Source organism: Nicotiana attenuata, unplaced genomic scaffold (assembly GCF_001879085.1).
Source record: "Nicotiana attenuata strain UT unplaced genomic scaffold, NIATTr2, whole genome shotgun sequence".
In the NCBI taxonomy this organism is placed as follows: domain Eukaryota; kingdom Viridiplantae; phylum Streptophyta; class Magnoliopsida; order Solanales; family Solanaceae; genus Nicotiana; species Nicotiana attenuata.
The window spans coordinates 34871-56166 of NW_017674632.1; the positions used below are offsets into that span (position 1 = coordinate 34871).

Below are 21296 nucleotides of genomic sequence, written 5' to 3' on the forward strand. Positions count from 1 at the left end.
TTTCATCTACCACATTTAAGAAATGATAATACTTAAAGCTCAAGGGAATGAAGTTCAAATTAATGGAAAATAGAATTAGCTGTGATGATGTTTTTTTTTTATACCGTTGGAGTGTTGGTGGCATACATTTGATCCCTTACTTTAGTTTCGTTGCATGTGCTTGTTGACACAATTTTTATGTTATAAACGGTGTTCGTCTTATTTTAGCTTCTTTTGGTCCATATTAGTTAGGCGTGTTTATAGCGATATACATTCCGTGGAATCCCGCAAATTTTCTTATTGGTGTAATCGATAACCGAATCGATAAGCCCCAAAAATCGATAAATCGAAATCGAAAAAATCGAAACCTTATTAAAAAGATAACGATAAGCATATGTACAAATCGATAATCGATAAGTAATTATCGATAAGGGTCAAAATCGAATCGATAAATCGAATGCACACCCCTAGTTCCAATATATCACACAAACCGTTGCAATATATCATGACAACCGTTGCAATAGACTTAAAAAAATCGGCTGTATTATTTACCAGGACGGTTTATAACCATCCCAAATGACAGGGAAACCGTTCCTGTAGATAGAATAGTGGTAGCAGTCCAAACCGTTCCAATACCATATCTATGGAGACGGTTTGTAAACCGTTACAAATAACCGTTCCAATAGACCTATTGTAACACTAAATCCCGGAACACATCCAAATCCGTCCCATTAGCCCTATAGGGACGGTTAGCTTATTTATTGTAACGGTTTTCGAAGGGTTGCCATAGCTCCAATTTCTAGTAGTGTTGGCGTCTCCTTCTATTTATTATTCTTGTTTTCTTCTTGTATTTTCAGAGACAGTGTTGTATTATTTCTTTCAGACCTTTATTTGTAGTAATCTTAGACAGTCTGTGAAGTTGTGACACCAGTCTTGGGTAGATTTGTTATGGAATGGTATTAGCAGTATTATTAAAACTTGAAATTAAATCTTCCGCTTGTTAAATTTTGTTGATTATTAACTGTTGGTTTATAACTGTTAACGAATTTAAAAAAAAATATAAACAAGGTAAATAATTCAGTTGATTGGCTTGCCTAATTTTCACTAGTAGACGCCATCACGATTCCCGAGGGTGGGAAATCCGGATCGTGACAAAAGCACCACCCGAAAAAAGGAGTCAGGTATGTATCTTGGTATTTCATCATTGCTTGCAAGAACATATATGCCATATGATGGTGGAATTATTTCTAATGTCCAAGCATATTAAAATATCCTGGAAATATTTAGAAACTATTGGATCGGCCAAGTTCAGATAATTTCTTTTATCTTGGCCTATTTAAACATGGAAAAGAAAATAAAGCTTATGGAATACCATCTCTTTATATAAAAACAAAATTTGAATTCATAGGGTACACGATTTGGAAGAAGGTTAATTTGGTGTGAGGACTATAGGATGTCATTGGTACAAACAATTTCAATTTTTTAAAAAAAAGATTATGATAATGACATGATTGATCTAGAGCATATATATATATATATATATATATATATATATAGATGCTTTAAGGGGATAAGAAATCTACAATTCCTGTGCCATTAGATAATTGGAACGGGCTAGTAGGCTACCCGCTAGGCCGCTACAACTTGATACCACTCGCATGAGTAAAAGTAAAATATATTATTTTTTCTGGACAAGCTAATACTGTTAGGTTTTCTTACTTTATGTCGTTCTGTCTGAAATTGCTTGCTTAGACAACAAAGTGCGACAGGACATTAGAAGGAAGAACATGCTAAATAGCTATGACCTTAAGGACTTCTAGCCACTCAATTTTGAGACCCTTAGGAGTATAATTCCTATAATCAGAGGGTCCACATGGATACTTGCAGACATGAGTTCCACTCAGATGATAAGCTGAAATTAATGCCATAACTCAAGTACTAACAACAGAGATAGAGCAATTCTAATAGATTATGTCACAAGATACAAAGAAAATCGAATAGAGAATATCATTAAACAAAATGAGATGACCATTCCATTATACAAATGTTCAAACTATAGTAATTCACCATACAAGCAGGAGGTGAAGTTTAACATAGTTGTTCAGTTCATCATCTTCCACTTGAACCCTCCACTCTTCTCCCCGTTTCATGTCCCTCAGGATTCCAACCTCAGTGTTGTGCTCACAAAGACACAAAAAGAAAAAGGATTGAAGCTTATTTTTCAAACAGAGCCCTGTGACTCAAGGTAAGTTAACATCTACCAGGGCATGGGCTATATCTGGAAGAAGATGGGGAAGATGTAACACTGAGTTTTGATTCAGAAAAGAGAAGGCGGAGTGGGATAGGAGTGAGATGAAGATGAAGATAAAACTAAAGGAGTACAAAATCTCATGAGTTTCATTTACCTTCCCAACATGCTCGAACAAGAGATCTATTTCATCAGATGATCTCAATTTATTGGATTCCTTTCACCCTTAGAAAAGCATTACATCACATGCTGCACAGAACATATAACACTTTGTGATAGAAGGAAGAATTACGACTGGCTTAGTTTTAATAACTACCCACCGTTCATTCTTATTTTTACACGTCGACGGATAAGGAGCGTAATACACTTGATTCACATTTTGTGCTATAACAAATGGATCATAGCTTTCGTACTCCTTCGCATGCTTAACTTCTACTATTTTGTATTGTGGGTGTACCTTTGTACCTCTTTTTGGTGTGGGATCAAACCACTTGCATCGAAAAAGTACCAACCTTTTCTTTGGCCAACCAACATACTATATTTCTAAAATCTCCTGAAGCACACCATAATAATCAATATCCCCACCTTGGTAACCATCACCACCTTTCACTCATACCCCGCTATTAATGGTTTTCTTATTCTTAGACCATTCTTCCGTATGAAACTTGTATCCATTGACAAAATACGTAGACATGGTTTTGACTTGTGGGGTAGGTCCCCAAGCTATATCACGCAAAAAAGGATCACGTATTCCATTATTTGGATTATGAACCTATATAGAGTTAAAGAAAATCGAGAAGTTAGAAAATCATATAGTGTGTAAATAATGAAAATTTTGTTACATATTAATTAACACTTAATCTCTAAACCACTCTGAAAATCTAGGATAAACATCAGCATGGCCGAACTAACTCACAAAGTAACTGTCAGACATTTTACAATGTTTATTAGTTAAAAGAGGAATAGATTATGCACATAGGTCAATAGTATAATTCCAAATCTACTTGTAAAATTGTTGAACTTCGGGGCAATTCAGTGATACATGTGTTGTAGCCGATTTTTTTCCTTATCAGTCCAACTTCTTTTTTGACGACTTCTCGGACCTCTACCCAATTGATTGAATATGGATACAGGGAGTGCCAAAGGATCATTATCGCCTTCATCATGCTGATTCGGCCTATTTATCAAACATGGAACATGATTCTCAAAATAATACGAACAAAAATGAGAGGTTTCTCTAACTAGATATGCTTCACATATTGATCCCTCCAATCTTGGCCTTTTGTTTCACGGTCCGTTACATTTGCCAATAATCCTGCATAGCATACTTTTAGATAGGAATTCTTTTTACCAAAATACATAAAGAGAAAATAATTAATGGCCATTACCTCTCGAAGGAGTACATTCATCTACATTGAACCGGTCCTCCAAGTCGTGCCTCTTGTGCAAGGTGAATTGGCAGATATTCCATTACATTGAAGAAACCACATGTAAAAGCTTTCCCTAGTTTATTTATGATTAAAGGAATATTACTTTCCATGAAAATTAGATTTTCATCCCTTAATTTGTTAGAACACAAGTCCTTAAAAAATAAGCTTATCTCTGTGATGGGTTTCCATATTCCCTCAGGCAATGAACTAAATGCAATAGGAATTAATGATTCCAAGAAAATGTGACAATCGTGGCTTTTCATATACATCAACTTTTCTTCTTTCATGTCAACACACCTGGATAAGTTTGACGCATACCCATCGGGCATCTTCAAATTCCAAACCCAGTCACAGATCTTTTGTTTATCATCCAAAGTGTATGTATGACTAGCCTTAGGCTTCATCATCCTGTTATTTACTTCTTTTAGTTCTAATTCTCTTCGCCTGCAGTATTCTTGTAAATCCATCCTGGCCTTCAAGTAATCTCTTGTCTTGTTCTTGTCATCCATAACAGTATTAGATAGGTCATCAAAAAATATTTTCTCAATATGACATCCAAATTATGTCGAAGAAGATTATGCTTCCAATAAGGTAACTCCCAAAATATGCTTTGTTTAGTCCAATTATGCTCAACGCCATAACCAGGTATTCTAGCTGATGGAGACTCCAATTACCTTAGGTAGAACTTTAACCCTCTTCCAAATTTCCTCACCTGACAAGGTTGGTGGTGGCTCATCATAATCTGTTTGATTCTTCATAAACGCACTAGTATTTCTCCTGAACTCATGATCCATTGGCAAGAACCGCCGGTGACAGTCAAACCATGTGTTTTTACCTCCACGTCTCAAAGTGAATGCTTTTGTATCTTCCATAAGTAGGGCAAGCTAACTTTCCAGCAGTCGACCATGCAGGAAAAATATTAATAGTCCACATCAAAGCAGCACACAATCTAAAGTTTTGCTTAGTTGATATGTCGTATGTTTCAACGCCTTCATACCACAATAATTTTAGATCATCAATCAACGGCTGCAAATATACATCAATTGAACCTTTTGGATTACTTGGACCCGGAACTATTCAAGTTAGGAACAAATATGGACTTGTCATATACATTTCAGGTGGAAGATTATATGACGTAACAAAGACAGGATAACATGCATATGGTGCAGCAGAGACAGAAAATGGAGTGAAACCATCTGCACACAAACCCAACCTAATATTTCTTGGTTCATTAGCGAAGTTTGGAAACATCCTATCAAAATGCTTCCACGCTTCTCCATCCGAAGGATGACACAAGACACCAGGTGGCCTTCTATTTTCATGGTGTCATCTCATATGAGGAGCAGAACTCATTGATGCATACATCCTCTTTAATCTAAGTATAATTGGTATGTAATGCATCTTCTTAACTGCAACTTTCTTACCTTTGGCATTTGTGACTTCCTTAAAACGAGACTGTCCACAAAATTTGCATGCTTCTAGGGCCGCATCATCTTTATAATATAACATATAACCATTTTCACAACAATCAATTTTTGTTGAGGAAAGTCCTAACTTGGAAACCAATTTCTTTGCATTATAGTAATCATTGGGTAAGTTAATGCTCGGACTAACTTCACTCATGAGCCCAATTTTAGCATTTATGCCCGCTTGAGAAATATTCCAATCTGATTTAATAGTTAGCAATTTAACTGCAACAGACAACTTAGAGTGCATTGAGCCTTTATAGAGTGGACGACTAGCCGACTCTAATGATTCATAGAAGCGCTTTGCCTCATCATTGGGAGGCTCAACTACATTTTGTTGGGATTGAACCCCTGGGTAAAAACCAAAAGCATCTGACACCATTTCATGTAATCGAGAATTTTCAATATTATTCTCCATTTGTGTACTTCTCTCACCACTAACTAGATTTAGAAAATGAACATCACGAACCCTACAATAGTTCTCTCCATGAACAGTCCACACATAATAGTTTTTCCTAAACTCCTTGCTATAAAGATGAACTTTAACATTTTCCGGTTGCAACAACTTTGTACACTTGCATATCACACAAGGACACCTAATTGTTCCTTCGTTACAAAATTCAGGAAGTATTTTTGCATGAGCAATAAATCCTTTAACACCTTCAACAAATTCTTCCTTTAATCCACAACGATTAGGATGATTCCTATCGTACATACATCTACGATGTTCACGTTCCATCTAGTACACAAATACACACAAACAAATGAATAGACATAGAACAATTTCTTTGTTTCAAGTTAGTTTACAATTAATCTTGAATAGTATACCTTAAAGAACTCACATAATTTACAATCAATTATGAATAGTATACCTTAAAGAACTCACTTTTATTCGTCTTTTTATAAGTCAAGAAAAGGCTATGGTTATAGATCAAATTACTATGAATGAAAAGTATTTTTTCATAGAAATGCTCCTATTAAGTTCTTGGAATCAATTTAAAAGTCAAACCAAGATTCTAACACATTGTTTATCATCCATAAATAAATTTAAACTTGGAGGATAGATATAATATTCACAATAAAGGATTTTTTATCAAGGTAAAAGCAACATAAATTCATGTAGTTGTTCTAGTAATTTAACATCTAAACTTACATTTAACAACTAAAACCAACTTAGAGATTAGCAAATGAAGTTACCTTAAGACTTATGACCTGATTTTGTCTTCTTTCACACTTTTGTATCTTCACTTCCTGGTCATTTTAAAAAGCTGAAAACTTGTAAGCATATATTCCATGACAACTGTTTGGAGAAATAACTATTAATGCACAAGGATAAAAAAACAAATTAATGATATATTTACATTGATTAAGGTGGCTATGGAACTTTAGAAGAACTTCTTGAAGTTATAGCTTGGGCTCAACTTGGAATACATGATAAACCAGTAGGACTATTGAATGTTGACGGTTACTACAATTCCCTTTTGATATTCATTGACAAAGCTGTGGAAAAAGGTTTCATCTGTCCTAATGCACGCCAAATCTTTGTATCTTCCCCTATTGCTAAGGAACTTATGAATAAACTCGAGGTAATTTCTCTTTCACTAGTATTTTTAGCAGACCTCAACTTGTTTGAGACTGAGACGTAGTTATTGTTGTTGTTGACTTTTGCAGGAGTACTCTCCTAGCCAAGAGAATATTGCTTCAAAACTTAATTGGGAAAAAGAGGAGCTAGAATATCCCCCCAAATGTCAGATACGATTAAGGTAGTCTATTAGGAAAATCAGCAGAAGCAAAGAAGATGGTATTACGAAAATCAGCAATTTATAGTAACATGATTGCAGACATCCTTAACTCTTTTCAGACCTTTCTGTCTATATGAAGGTTGTCAATTGATATTGATGAGATCAATTCATGTAACACAAGTAACAAACATATTTCTATTAATCACACAAGTAACAACTTTACATAACCATACCCAGCCTTGACATAGCTAGCTATCAAAAAGAAAAAACTGTACAGACTATGAACTGATACAACCTAACAACAGAAAACTATCTAAATGGGATAAGGGTGTAAGTGAAGTCTCATTCATCAGGTTCATCCCATCTCTACTAACATGCATAGATCTATTCAAGTACACACATGTTTTAAGACTATGTTCAACCAGGCTACAATAGTTACATTGTGAGACATTGACTTCTTAAAAGCCACAGAACACTTCAGAAATCTTATAAGAACGCTAATCTGCTGATTATAGTACACTAGCTAAATTGAAGCAAAATGAATGAATATCTAATGCAAACCCTTTAGCACTATGAATATCTGATACAATTCTGAAAACTATCTCCTAGTTTTCTACTCTTACCCCCCAGTTCCCTAGTTGCTGCTTATTCTATTCCTAATAATTGTCTTAAATGAATTGAATGTTTCCAACTTCAAGATCACTACTTTACTTGTTTCCAAGAGATAAGCTTGAAACTTCTTTCTGTTTGGCTTAATGTACCACATCTACTAAATTTGGCAGCTTAGTAGTATTCAACAACTGAAAGAACCAGCTCCAGAGGATCAAATTTACCTTGTTCTCTTTGATTTTATATTTACTTCAACTATAATTCATCAGTCATCGTTCAGGTAGTCGGAAAACACCGTTGTACAAGGCAGAGTGAAGAATCATATGTTAGATCACACTTTGTAGGATCAGGCCAGCTTGCCAAATGCAATGCTTTCTTACTTGTTTAAGTCTTCTTTTATCTCTAGGTACTTTTCCTCAGAGATGGAAAGGATGTATATACTATAGGTTTGAAATTTCATTTTCTAAGATGAAAACAGCAAAATATTTCCAGTTCAAAAGACTAAAAAATGGAGGATGAAAATTATCAGGTATCATAGCGGGATCACATTCTTATGTCCTTTTACTCCCAAGTCCCAATGGTTTTAAGAAACATGCCTCTGTTGCATATAACCCAAAAATGAATCAATTTAACAACGTTAACCGAATAAGTATTTAGGATTCATAACATTTACTGAGCATTCATAACAATAACTGTTGAATCTATACGTTATGCACACTTCGCTAATCCCTCCACCAACTCGAAACTAAAAACAGAAACAAATTTCCAATATTCGAAAAACTTTAGTCTGTATCAAAAGAGCAAGTGAGAAACAAAATCTAGCAAACAAAACATAAATTACATCAATTGGAAAAGATTACAAACATTTATTACTATATAATGGGATGATTTGCACTTCCCTCTCTAGATTTTCAGGCATAGAGGAACCCTAGGTTTTTAGGCATTTAGGGTAAAATCAGAAAAGGGAGAAAGAAAGGGGAGAGAAAGAGAGAGGCCTTACCGATTTTGCATGAGCTTAGTGAAAGCTCACTGATTTCTGAAAATGGGGGAAAGGTCTGGTCTGCAAAGAGAATGAGAGAGAAAGAGAAGAATGAGAGTGAAAAAGAGAAGAAAAATTGTCACGACTCGGATTTCCCACCCTCGGGAGTCGTGATAGCGCCTACTCGTGAAAGCTAGGCAAGCCAACTACTATGATTTTAACACAATAGCAATCAACCTAAACAAATATAAACAGTAACTGTAACTAAGCAGATATAAAATGCAGAAGTGCTATAACAAAATCAATACTCCAGTACATGTCTACCCAAGAATCTGGTGTCACAATTTCACGAACATCTACGAATGTCTACAAACACTGGTCTAGAAAGAAAAGTACAACTGTTCTCGAAATGAAAAGAGACAGTATATAAAAAACATAAGGAAGGGGACTCCAGAGTCTGCGAACGCCGGCAGATCTACCTCGGGTCTCCTATGGACTGAAGGCAGCAACCCACGATCTACTCACGAGGTCCAGCACCGAAATTTGCACAGGAAGTATAGAGGGAAGTATCAGTACAACCAACCCCATGTACTGGTAAGTGTCGAGCTTAACCTCGGCGAAGTAGTGACGAGGCTAGGACACGAAACCATATAAACCTGTGCAGTTAAATAATATACAACGGATAATAAAAACAGGAAATAACAGATGAAGAGGGGAAGGGAAGCATGCTGCGGGAAATATCAAATACTCAACAGAAAATTCAGTAAAGAAGCACAAAGAACACCATAATGATATCAACAGGAATAAGGAAAACAGTAACATGTGCACGGCACCACCCTTCATGCTTTTACTCTCGTCCTCACCATAAGAATCAACAGAATCGGCACGGCATCACCCTTCGTGCATTAACTCTCATAATCATGGCACGGCATCACCCTTCGTGCATTAACTCTCGCAATATTGGCACGGCATCACCCTTCGTGCTTTAACTCTCATAAACATGGCATGGCATCACCCTTCGTGCATTAACACTCACAATATCGGCACGGCATCACCCTGCGTGCTTTAACACTCACTCACAACATCATGCACGGCATCACCCTTCGTGCTTTACACTCTTCCTCACTCAAACATTAGAAACAATACGTCCCGGCAAGGGAATCGACAATATAAACAATAACCTCCCGGCAAGGGAATCAACAATATGAACAATAACATCCCGGCAAGGGAATCAGCTATAACTAATTTCGTTCCAACAGTTACTTCAGAAAACAAATCCCAACGTGAGTCAATACTCAACAATGGTCAATTAACAAGGATTTAACATGAATTATGTTCAACATTTATAATCATCAACCTATGCATGGACAATACACAATAGAGTCACAACAATCATGATATAAGACTCACGGGCATGCTTGACACCAACGTATAGATACTCGTCACCATGCCTATACGTTGTACTCAACACTAACACGTAGCAATTAAGACCACAACTCCTATTCCCTCAAGCTAAGGTTAGACCAAACACTTACCTCAATTCTACGGACAAAAATCAAGCCTCAATTACCGCTTTACCTCTCGGTTCCACTTCCAATCCGCTTGTATATAGTCATAATTTACTTAATAACATCAATAAATACTAAATAAATCAATTCAAATGCATGAAAATAGATTTCCCAATGATTTTCCCAAAAGTCAAAAACCGACCTTGGGCCCGCTTGGTTAAAACTCGAAGTTCGAACTAAAACCCGATCACCCATTCACCCACGAACTCAAATATGCAATTAGTTTTGAAATCGGACCTCAAATTGAGGTCCAAATCCCCAAAATTTGAAAATTCTAACTTCTACCCAGAAACACCCAATTTCCCATGAAAAACCCTAGATTTTGAAGTGAAATTATGTAAAAAGGTGAATTAGATTGAAAAAGATGAGTTAGAAATCACTTACTTATGATTTGGAGGAGTTTGAGCCTTTGAAAAATTGCCTAAGGATGTTTAGGGTTTGTGAAAGTTGTAAAATGATGAAAAATCCCGTCAAAATCCCACTTAATAGGTCGCAGATGTCGCAATTGCGACAGGAGCTTCGCAATTGCGAAGCTCGCAAATGCGATGCAAATGCGAAACAGGCATTGCATTTGCGAACCTGTTGCATTGTCTGCTCCCCTCATAATGGTGAGCAATTAGTCACAATTGGGATAACTGACCCTCCCTGATGACTTCGCAATTGCGAAGGTAGGGATCGCAAATGCGATCAAGTGCTGGCCTGACTTCTTCGTAATTGGGATGAAGTCCTCGCAATTTCCAGGCCTGTTAGGCTCGCAATTGCGATACCTGACCTCGCAATTGCGAGATCAGAGCCTGCAACAAAAACACCAACTGCAGCAGAATTGTTCTAAGTCCAAATTCACTCCGTGGCCTATCCAAAACTCAACTCCAAACCAAACATGCATGCAAGACTAAATACATCATACGGACTTGCTCGTGCGATCAAATCATCAAAATAACATCAACAACTACGAATTTAACCTCAAATTCATGAAATTCTTCAAGTACATTGAAATTTCCATTTTCTCAACTAAAGGTCCGATTTATACCAAATTTCACAGGTTTGACTTATATATTATTTTAAACCTGTACCGGTTCCGGAACCAAAATACGGGTCCGATACCATCAAGAACACACACCATTTCATTTCCAAAAGTCTTTATATTTTCCAGCAAACAATTTTCTTTAAAAATTCTTTTCTCGGGCTAAGGACATCGGAATTCGATTCCGGCATACGATCAAGTCCAATATTTTACTACGGACCCTACGGGACCGTCTAAACACGGGTCGGGGTTTGTTTACCCAAAAAGTTGACCGAAGTCAACTTAATTCTATCTTAAAGGCAAAACTGCATTTTTCTCAAATTTTTACATAAGGGCTTTCCGGATACACGTCTGGACTGACTGCACACGCAAATCGAGATGAGACAAAAGGAGGTTTTTAAGGCCTCGGAGCACAGATTTGACTTCTAAAACACGAGATGACCTTTTGGGTCATCACAAAAATAAGGGGTATACCTAATGTAATAGAAAATACTTTCCCACTGATTCACAGGGTCAATTTGTGGGAAGTGTCTTCTATACATTCAATGTTTTTGGTGAAATAATTTTTAAACTCGCGGGTTTTTGGACAAAATGTAAGAATTCAAAATTTTGAGCTTCCCACTACATCAGTGGGAATATTAAAATAATTTTTTATCTTAGGTTCCCATCGTTTCACTGGGTAGATTTTAATAATTTTATTTTTGATGACATTACCATTGATTCGGTGGAAAATAAATTATGCGCTTTTTTGCGCCAACTAGTTCCCACCTATAGTCTGCGGGAACGTTCTTAAGAAAAAGGTAAAAGAAAACTTTTCCATTTCCCACTGAATATTTTTATATTTCAGTGAAAACTGCCACTGATAATATATCTGTGGGAAATTTCACTGTAAAATTTGCATTTTTCTAGTAGTGTTCAAAACCAAATCAAACCGATGATATCACCCTTACCTCTGAGAACATCTGGAGAAAAAAAAGGAAAATTGTAGGAGACTTTGATTGTTAAGAAATGTTGTATTGCATGTTCTAAGAGTGTGAAACATTTAATTAACAACTACTTTGGCAAGAAGTATTGGGCTCACAAAAGGGCAGGACCCTTGAAATATGGAATATCATGTTGATTACAACGACGATGACGACCCAGTAAAATCTCACTAGTGGAGTCTGGGTAGGGTAGTGTGTACGCAGACCATACCTCTACCCTGAGGGAGTAGAGAGGCTATTTCCCAAAGATCCTCGGCTCAAGAAGACAAAAAGAGACAATATCAGTACTACGAATAGAAAACATAGGAAAAATGAAAAAATAGATGCAAAGCAAAAGCGATAGATAGTACATAGACCCGACACTATGAAAAATGAAAGAGTAGTAAGACACAACATTGACACCAACTGACTTCGACAAAAATCCTACCAGACTAGCCTCACAAAGGTACAAAGTAAGGAAAGACTCAACTATCTCCTACAACCCTAATACTCGATCTCCACAGCTTCCTATCAAGGGCCATGTCCTCGGAAAACTGAAGTCTTGCTATGTCCTGCCTGATCACCTCTCCCTTATACTTCTTAAGTCGTCCTCTACCTCTTTTCGTGCCCTCAAAAACCAGCCGCTCACACCTCCTTACCGGAGCATTTGGGCTTCTCCTTTGTACGTGTCCGAACCATCTGAGCCTCGCTTCCCGCATCTTGTCATTGTGGGAGCCACGCCCACCTTGTCCCGAATATCTTCATTCCTAATCTTATCCATCCTAGTGTGCCTGCACATCCACATCAACATCCTCATTTCTGCTACTTTCATCTTCTGGATATGTGAGTTCTTAACAGGCCAACACTCAGCCCCATACATCATGGTCGGTCTAACCACCGCTTTGTAAAACTTACCTTTGAGTATCAGTGGTACTCTCTTGTCATACAGGACTCTAGATTCTAACCTACACTTCATCCACCATGCCCCAATATGGTGTATGACATCTTCGTCGATCTCCCCTCCTTTCTGTATAACCGACCCAAGGTACTTGAAATTGCCACTACTTAGGATGACCTGTGATTTAAGCCTCACTTCCACGCCAACTTCCCTCGGCTCAGCGCTGAACTTACACTCCAGGTATTCCGTCTTCGTCCTGCTCAACCTGAAACCCTTAGACTCAAGAGCCTATCTCCAGACCTCCAACCTCTCGTTAACACCGGTTCGCGACTCATCAATCAGAACTATGTCATCGGCAAATAACATACACCATCATATGTGTTTACCTGTAAAACGGTACAGTTATATTTGTTACGTAGTTTATAGCAAGCAAACTGATTTGATCCCAAGAATATTAAAGAAATAAAATTAAAAATAAAGCTTAGCAATTGAAATTGAAGAAGATGACAAGCATGGCTCCGAGAGCAGTGTCTCCGAGGACAGAAATGAGAGCAATGTAAAAGAGCAAATAAAGTTATTTAATTGAGCGTGAAAATGAAATATAACATAAGTTTTATCAAGAATTTCGTGTCTTACAATGGCTGTTGAACCTGCTATTTATAGCTATACTTAGGGAAACAAGATCCTTGGATCAAGCTCCACTTGAATGATAATAAAGGAGTCATTGATGAATATGTAACGACATGCCATGAACGCAAATATTCTCTACAAGAACTACCCATTTAATGTTAGAGAATATTATTCATTGAATGCTATCCGATGGCAAATATTCGATCTGCTCCCGTTGGCCATGCTCCCTTTAGGGTTTATCCGATGTCAACTGCAGTCTGCAGCTGTTGTTCCAGGTACTGGTTGTTACTTGATTCACCTTTTACCTGTCGTCGGTTTCACGTGTCATGCTATCATTCGACCATTTATTATAAACCAAATTTTTCCTATACAATATGTTGAGCATGACTTGGGCTCAGCAATACAAGCAAGGGTATGCTGTCCTAGACATGCAGTTGTGGAGTGCGGTATATTATGCGAGATAGAATTATATTGCAAGAGCAATATTTGGCAATGACACAAGACACTTGTGGGCGTTATAGGACAGACGCACACACGACATAGGCTAGAGGCTTAAGAGTTGCTCTACTCGCGCAAGGCATGTGCCCGGTGCAACATAATGAGGCACAAAATAAGTGTCAAGCTTGATGATTAAACTATACGCGTGCGACCGACGCTTAAATGTCATGTTATACAATTTTTGAGTGTGCCCATAGAAAAGAGTCGGTATACGAGACAACACTAGGAATATGCTAGTTAGTTAAATATGTGTAGTCTTAACATGAAATGAGCAGCATAGTTGAAGTTATGTCCTGTGCTATTGGGGTAAAGACTGAGATGCTTTCAGGGCCGGCTCCATAGTTATGAAGGTTAAGGCTTGTGCCTTAGGCCCCCAAATTTGGGGGGCCCCATTTTTTAAAAATAATAAGTTCATAAGTATTTAAAAAATAATATTTAGTACTTTTAACACAAAAATAAAGTTTTTAATATAAAAGGAAAGAAAACTTTTTGGATATATAAATAAGGTAATAATTGGACTTACTTCAAAATTGGTAGATGAATAGTTTTCCCAACGTTTCAGTTTTTCACTTTTTACTCCTTCATTAAAAATTTATGCTCTCTTCCTTAGTTTGTCCAAATCAATCTTTCTTTTTTCTAATCTCTTCATATTTCAGAAAATCCTACATATTTTCTGTCTTTCTCTTTGATACTCTTACTCACTTTCTTTCTCCAAGATTTCTTACTCACCTTCTTTCTCAAAGATTTCATTAGTTCAAGTGTTCAACAACACTTTTATGTTTTTGATAGTTCTATACTTCTATTGCACTATAAAATTTTATTGAAGATCAATAATATCTCAAGAAAGATTAAATGAGTTGGTTATAATATCAATTAAACATGAACTATTAGAGAAAATCGATTATAAAAAAATATTAACAACTTTATATCTCAAAAAGTTAGAAAAATAGACTTCAAATAAAAACATTTCTTATAACTTTCTTTTAAAAATTTGTGCTTCATATTAAACTATAGCTTTAGGCCCCGTATGTGCTTGAGCCGCCCCTGGATGCTTTATACAGAGTGAGGGGTGGGGGAGACAAGCAGTGAAGTTTGTTTATAGAGAAAACTTCCAGAGGCCTAACCGCCTAAGTTTGGTGGGTTGTCTATTTTTATCGGTGGTTTTTGTTGTAAAGTGAGAATCAGGTTTAAGTGTACTATTTTAGAATGAGAAGCACATTTCATTTCATTTGTGTAGAGACAAAGACAAGAACGCACTTAAATCCATGACCTTTCGTCCTCGTATGTAAACGTAAACTTTAATTGCATGCCAGGATCTTAAACATAATAATCTTACACAAAAATCATTACAGAAAACATACATGAAGCGAAATCTATTATCGTGAAGCGGAAGCGTTAATTGGTAAATTGATTTCTCGCCCCTTGCCTAACTTTATGTTACCGCCGCCTTTAGTGATGGAAGAAAGAAAAAAAACCAAATGGGTGGGGAGAGGACCAATTTATAGAGGTTCTCACTTAATCCGGTACGTCCATCAAGTAATCGATCAGACGGATAAGATTTGATAATTAATTAAATATTAATTAAGGGCCTTAAACCTATTGGGTCACATACACGTAAGAAAACAACTTATATTCTCCCACTTGGCCCAATAATCACATAATATTAATATTTAATATAGGAACATTAGTTGCGCATAAACAAATATCTTCTATAACGTCCATCATAAATACCATAATACGATAAACTACTAAATGTGAGTTATGGCGGTTATATATAATTTATCTACATTCTCCCTTCCATACACTACAACATTAGTAACTTATCGTACTAGGTCCATAAGATATAAAATATTATGGTCCACAATAATGTCTCATTGAGACGTATCCTGTTATATCTCAAAACAATAACGTGTACACCATTATGAGAAACAGGAAATCACTAATGTTATCTTAAACACATAAATGAAGCCAAGACCCATTCTATGTACATGTTCTTTAAATATCTTTGGTTGTAAACCTTTCGTTAACGGATCTGCAATCATGAGATCTGTTCTAATATGCTCAAGTGACACTCTTTGTTTCTGAACTTCCTCCTTAACGGTAAAGTACTTTAATTCCATATGTTTGGCACATTTGGAGTACTTATCGTTCTTGAACAAGAATACTACTGCAGAATTATCACAATAAATTTTCAGCGGCTTGGTAATGGTATCGACAATCCCAAGTCCTGAAACAAAGTTTCGCAGCCATAATGTATGAATTGTGGCATCAAAACAGGCCATAAATTCTGCTTTCATCGTGGATGTAGCAATGACAGACTCTTTGGCACTCTTCCACGATATTGCACCTTCAGCTAATTTGAACAAATAACCAAACGTGGATTTTGTAGTATCAATACATCTAGCGAAATCTGAATCCAAGTATCCAATAACTACCAAATGCTTGGATCTCCTATACGTGAGCATGTAACCCTTCTTTCCTTTCAGGTACCTCAAAACTTTCTTTGCAGCATTCCAATGATCAATTCCTGGGCTACTCTAATTTCTTCCTAGCATTCTGACCGCAAAACTAATATCCGATCTAGTGCAGGTCCGAGAATACATCAGACTATCAACAATTGAAGAGTAAGGAATTGATTCCATTTCTTTTCGTTCTACATCATTCTTAGGGCATTACATGAGACTAAATTTGTCCCCTTTTTGAATTGGAACAATTCCTGCTGAACAGTTATTCATGTTAAATCTCTCTAAAACTCTTTTGATAGATCATAAATACTCTTGCCTTATGTTTTGATGATCTAACAAACTTACTGTTAAGAATCAAATAGGGAACCTGGCCTACTTGGATTGCTGCAAACTTTAACGGATTCCAGCTAAAGGTGAACTGCTACAGCTTCAGGAGCTAGGAATCAACACAAGGACCTGATACTCTTGTGGTTTCCTCATAGTAATACAAAGTCAATTGGACACAGCTGGAAATGAAGTGACTGACGGCACTGTTTCTGCCGCACTGCACTGCACTGTCCGCCCACTCATTCTCTAACCAATCAGGTGATGTGATCAAGATGTATCCACAATGAGCTTTATACAAAACATGACTGGAAGGCTTCTGTTTCTCATTCAAGTCTCTTGCAAAAAAACAGAAAAATCAATCCTCACAAGCTTGAAGAACAAGGTTGAACACTACTACGGACCAGTTCCTAAAAGATAGATTGTTGTTGTCCTAGTTGAGTTGTAACCTTGTTATTGTACTTACTGTATCTCCTAAACTGCTTACCTAGAAGCATTTTGATTAGGAATCCTCTTGTAAATCCGTGAACTCCTTGAGTTTATGTTGTAACTAGATTTAGTCATAAGGAAAAGTCTTGTAATCGTAGAGTTACAGTGTAGCTTGTGGTGATAGCATCACAAGTAAGAAAAAGCCTTTGTAACTAGGATAGTCACGAAGTGGCTTGTGGTAAAGGTACCACAAGTTAGTTGAGTAAATCCTTTGCAATAGGAAGTATTGTAAAGTGGCTTGTAATAGGTAGATTACAAGTTAGTGAAGTTAAAAGCCTACAGGTGTAGGTCGTGGTTTTTTGATCCCCTTGTGTGGGATTTTTCCACGTAAAAATCCCCTGCCTCATTTACACACTGTTTTATTATGTACTCTCAGTAGAACCTTGTATAGGACCAGGTACTCTACGATTTGGTGGACCATACAAACTAACAATTGGTACCAGAGCAGGTTCCTCCTATCAGGCTAACACCTAAGAAGGATCCTCATGGCGGCTCCAATAAATTTTGAAGAAGGTCAATCCATATACCAACCCCCCAAGTTTGATGGAAAATGCTATTGGTGGTGGAAAGCTAGAATGCACGATTTCATCATGGCTGAGGATTGTGAGCTATGGGATATCATTTGCGATGGTCCTTATGCTCCAATGAAGGTACTAGATGAATTTCCATTTTCAACGGAAAAAACCAGCAAAATACACTGAAGCAGACAAGAAAGCTGTGGAGAAGAATTTTCGTGCCAAGAAAATTCTGGTATGTGGAATGGGACCTAAAGAGTACGACAGAATCTCTACCTGTGACACTGCAAAGGAAATATGGGAGACTTTGCAAACAGCTCATGAGTGAACTACACAAGCAAAACAGTCTGAAGATAAACCTGATACTGGTGATAGTTCCATGATGGCAGTTGAAGGCGAGGAGATTGGATATAACTCAACTTTTGCTTTGATGGCTTAATCAGATGATGATGAAGACAATGGCAACAAAGAGGTAAACTTTAGGGATGTTCAGAGAAATCTAAAATCCTATTCTCCAAAAAACTCATGTGTTTAGCTGATGTTTTAATCACTGCCTTTTGTAGCTTGCGGAGGATAGGGATTCCTTGATCTTAGAACTAGAAGAATCTGAACATACTAGAGAAGACTTAGTGGCTGCAGTTACTGACCATAAGAAAACCATTGAAATCCTTAGAAAAGAAAAGAGTGATCTGTTGGCAGAAATTGCAAACCAAAGGGAAACAATAGTAAAACCATAGACTAAGTCAAAACCTGAAAGTTCTAAAAGAGGAAAGGAGATAGCGAGTGAGGAATACCTTAGGCTTGAAGATGAGGTGAAAGCTATGAGATTTAGGATGTGTGCTGAAATTGAGAAAAACGAGCTCCTCCAAACCAATGTAGAAAGAGTAATGAATGATCTTGAAAGGTCTCTAAAGTGGACCTGGACCTCAGAAGCTACCATTGCCTTACTTAATAATGATAGTGGAAAAAGGCAGGGAGCAGGGTTCCAAAGGGAGAAAACTCCTCACAACCCTCACAGTAAGTGCGTCACTGTCTCTGATAACTGGCCTCGTACCCAATGTGGGAACACTAGGCGCTTCAAGGAAGGCATCCAGGCCAAGAATCAATCAGTTTAGAAAGACAAAGTGGCTGCTGAAACTGTGACCGCAAAAGAGGGACCAGGTTCCGCTTACAAAAAATGCACATTACCTACATGGACTAAGAGAGCTATTATTCATCCTCTTGCTTACTACAAGGGACCCAAATTATTTAGGTTCCTAAAACTAACTCCTGATCTCTTGTGCAGGGAACAGTGAAAGGAAGCGGTCAACAATGGTTCATGGATAGTGGATGTTCGAAACACATGACTGGGAACACCACAAACTTTCTTTCACTAAAAGCCCTGCAAGGAGGGAGTGTATCCTTTGGCAATGGAAAAAAGGGGTATATTCTTGGAGTTGGAAAAGTTGGGAAGTCACTCACTCATTCTATTGAAAATGTATACTATGTCAATGGGCTTAAGTACAGTCTCCTGAGTGTTTCTCAAATCTGTGATAAAGGAAACAAGGTGGAATTCTTGTCCAAAATATGTACAGTCACCGACCTTGTGACCGGTGAAATAGTACCGGTGGCCAAAAGATACAAGAACATCTATGTTGCTGATTACGAATCTTTACAGAGTGGTGATTTGAGTTGTCTGAAAGCGGTTGACGATGATGCTGAACTATGGCACAGAAGACCGGGCCATGCAAGCTTTTCCCTTCTAAACAAACTAATTCAGAAGGACCTGGTCCATGGTCTGCCTATGTCACAACTCAAGATTCAAAAAGTCTGTGATGCCTGTGCTAGAGGAAAACATATGAAGTCCTCCTTTAAGTCTAAAAGAGATGTAAGCACCTCAAAGCCGCTTGAGCTCCTGCATATGGATTTGTGTGGACCTATGAGGGTGCAAAGCAGAGGAGGAAAGAGATACATTTTTGTAATCGTGGATGACTATTCCAGATTCACATGGACTCTGTTTCTCAGAACAAAAGATGAAACTATTGAAGTATTTGTGGCCTTTGTGAAGAAAATCTAGGTGAAGATGGAGTCTAGAGTCGTATGCATTAGATCAGATCATGGGACAGAATTTGACAATGTCAAATTTGATGAATTCTGTAATGAAAATGGCATCACTCACAACTTCTCAGCTCCCAGAACTCCCCAGCAAAATGGAGTAGTAGAAAGGAAGAACAGAACTCTGGAAGAAATGGCAAGAACAATGCTGATTGACAGTGGAATTGCAAAGAATTTCTGGGTTGAAGCTATCAACACTGCCTGCTATTTAGTGAACAGGTGCATGATCAGATCACTTCTGAATAAGACCCCTTATGAATTGTTGAATGGAAGAAAACCCAAGCTGACTCATCTAAGAACATTTGGATGCAAATGTTATGTTCTCAACCATGGAAAGGATCAGCTTGGTAAATTCGATGCCAAGAGTGACGAAGGAATATTTCTTGGGTACTCTTCTCAAAGCAAGGCTTACAAGATATATAACAAGCGGACTCAATGTGTTGAGGAGAGTGTCCGTGTTATCTTTGATGAATCTTATCCATCATCTGAGAAGAGTGCTGAGGAAGATCAAGATGGAGAACTCTTACTCGTTCCTGGTGAAGTTATTCACATGACAAACGGAAAGGCAGATATGATGAGTCAAGTAAAAGAGCCAAATGAAGAGAATGCCGCCTCATCATCAACAGAACCAAGCACCTCAATCACAACCACAGAAGCTGAAGAAAGGGTGGTTGATGCAGTTCAGGGAACTCCACTAGCACCTGAAAGAAGGATAGAGGAAAATCAGCCAAACGTACCTTCCTCCTCTCAGAATGAACCTCAGGCATCTAACTGGAGACGCCAAAGCTCTCACCCTATAGACAACATCATCACTCCTCTAGATTCTGGAGTACAAACCAGGTCAAGAGCCAGAAATTCACTTGCCTTCTCAGCCTTTCTCTCCCAGATAGGAAGTATTGTAAAGTGTCTTGTAATAGGTAGATTACAAGTTAGTGAAGTTAAAAGCCTATAGGTGTAGGTTGTGGTTTTTTGATCCCCCTGTGTGGGATTTTTCCACGTAAAAATCCTCTGCCTCATTTACATACTGTTTTATTAAGTACTCTTAGTAGAACCTTGTAGAGGACCAGGTACTCTACGATTTGGTGGACCCATACAAACTAACATCTTTCAATATAGCATTTCTGAGACAATCCCAATAATCCTTGTGATCTATCACGGAATATTTTTATTCCTATCACATAGGATGCCTCACCCATATCTTTCATTTCAAAATTCTTAGAAAGAAAATCTTTAGTCTCCCGCAATATGCCTAAATCATTAGTAGCAAGTAGGATATCATCAATATATAGGACTAAAAATATAAACTTGCTCCTATTGATCTTTTGGTATATACACCGATCAACTGTATTTTCCACAAATCCAAATGATGTTATGGT

General features: G+C 37.4%; 1 protein-coding gene across 1 annotated transcript; it reads left to right on the plus strand.

The window, feature by feature from the left end:
• Positions 1–5982: 5982 nt before the first annotated feature.
• On the plus strand, positions 5983–6890 carry LOC109219040 (cytokinin riboside 5'-monophosphate phosphoribohydrolase LOG4-like). Its single transcript, XM_019383444.1, has 3 exons — positions 5983–5989; positions 6495–6709; positions 6795–6890. Exons 1-3 carry the CDS (start codon positions 5983–5985, stop codon positions 6888–6890), a joined length of 318 nt encoding a protein of 105 aa, XP_019238989.1.
• Positions 6891–21296: the final 14406 nt, after the last annotated feature.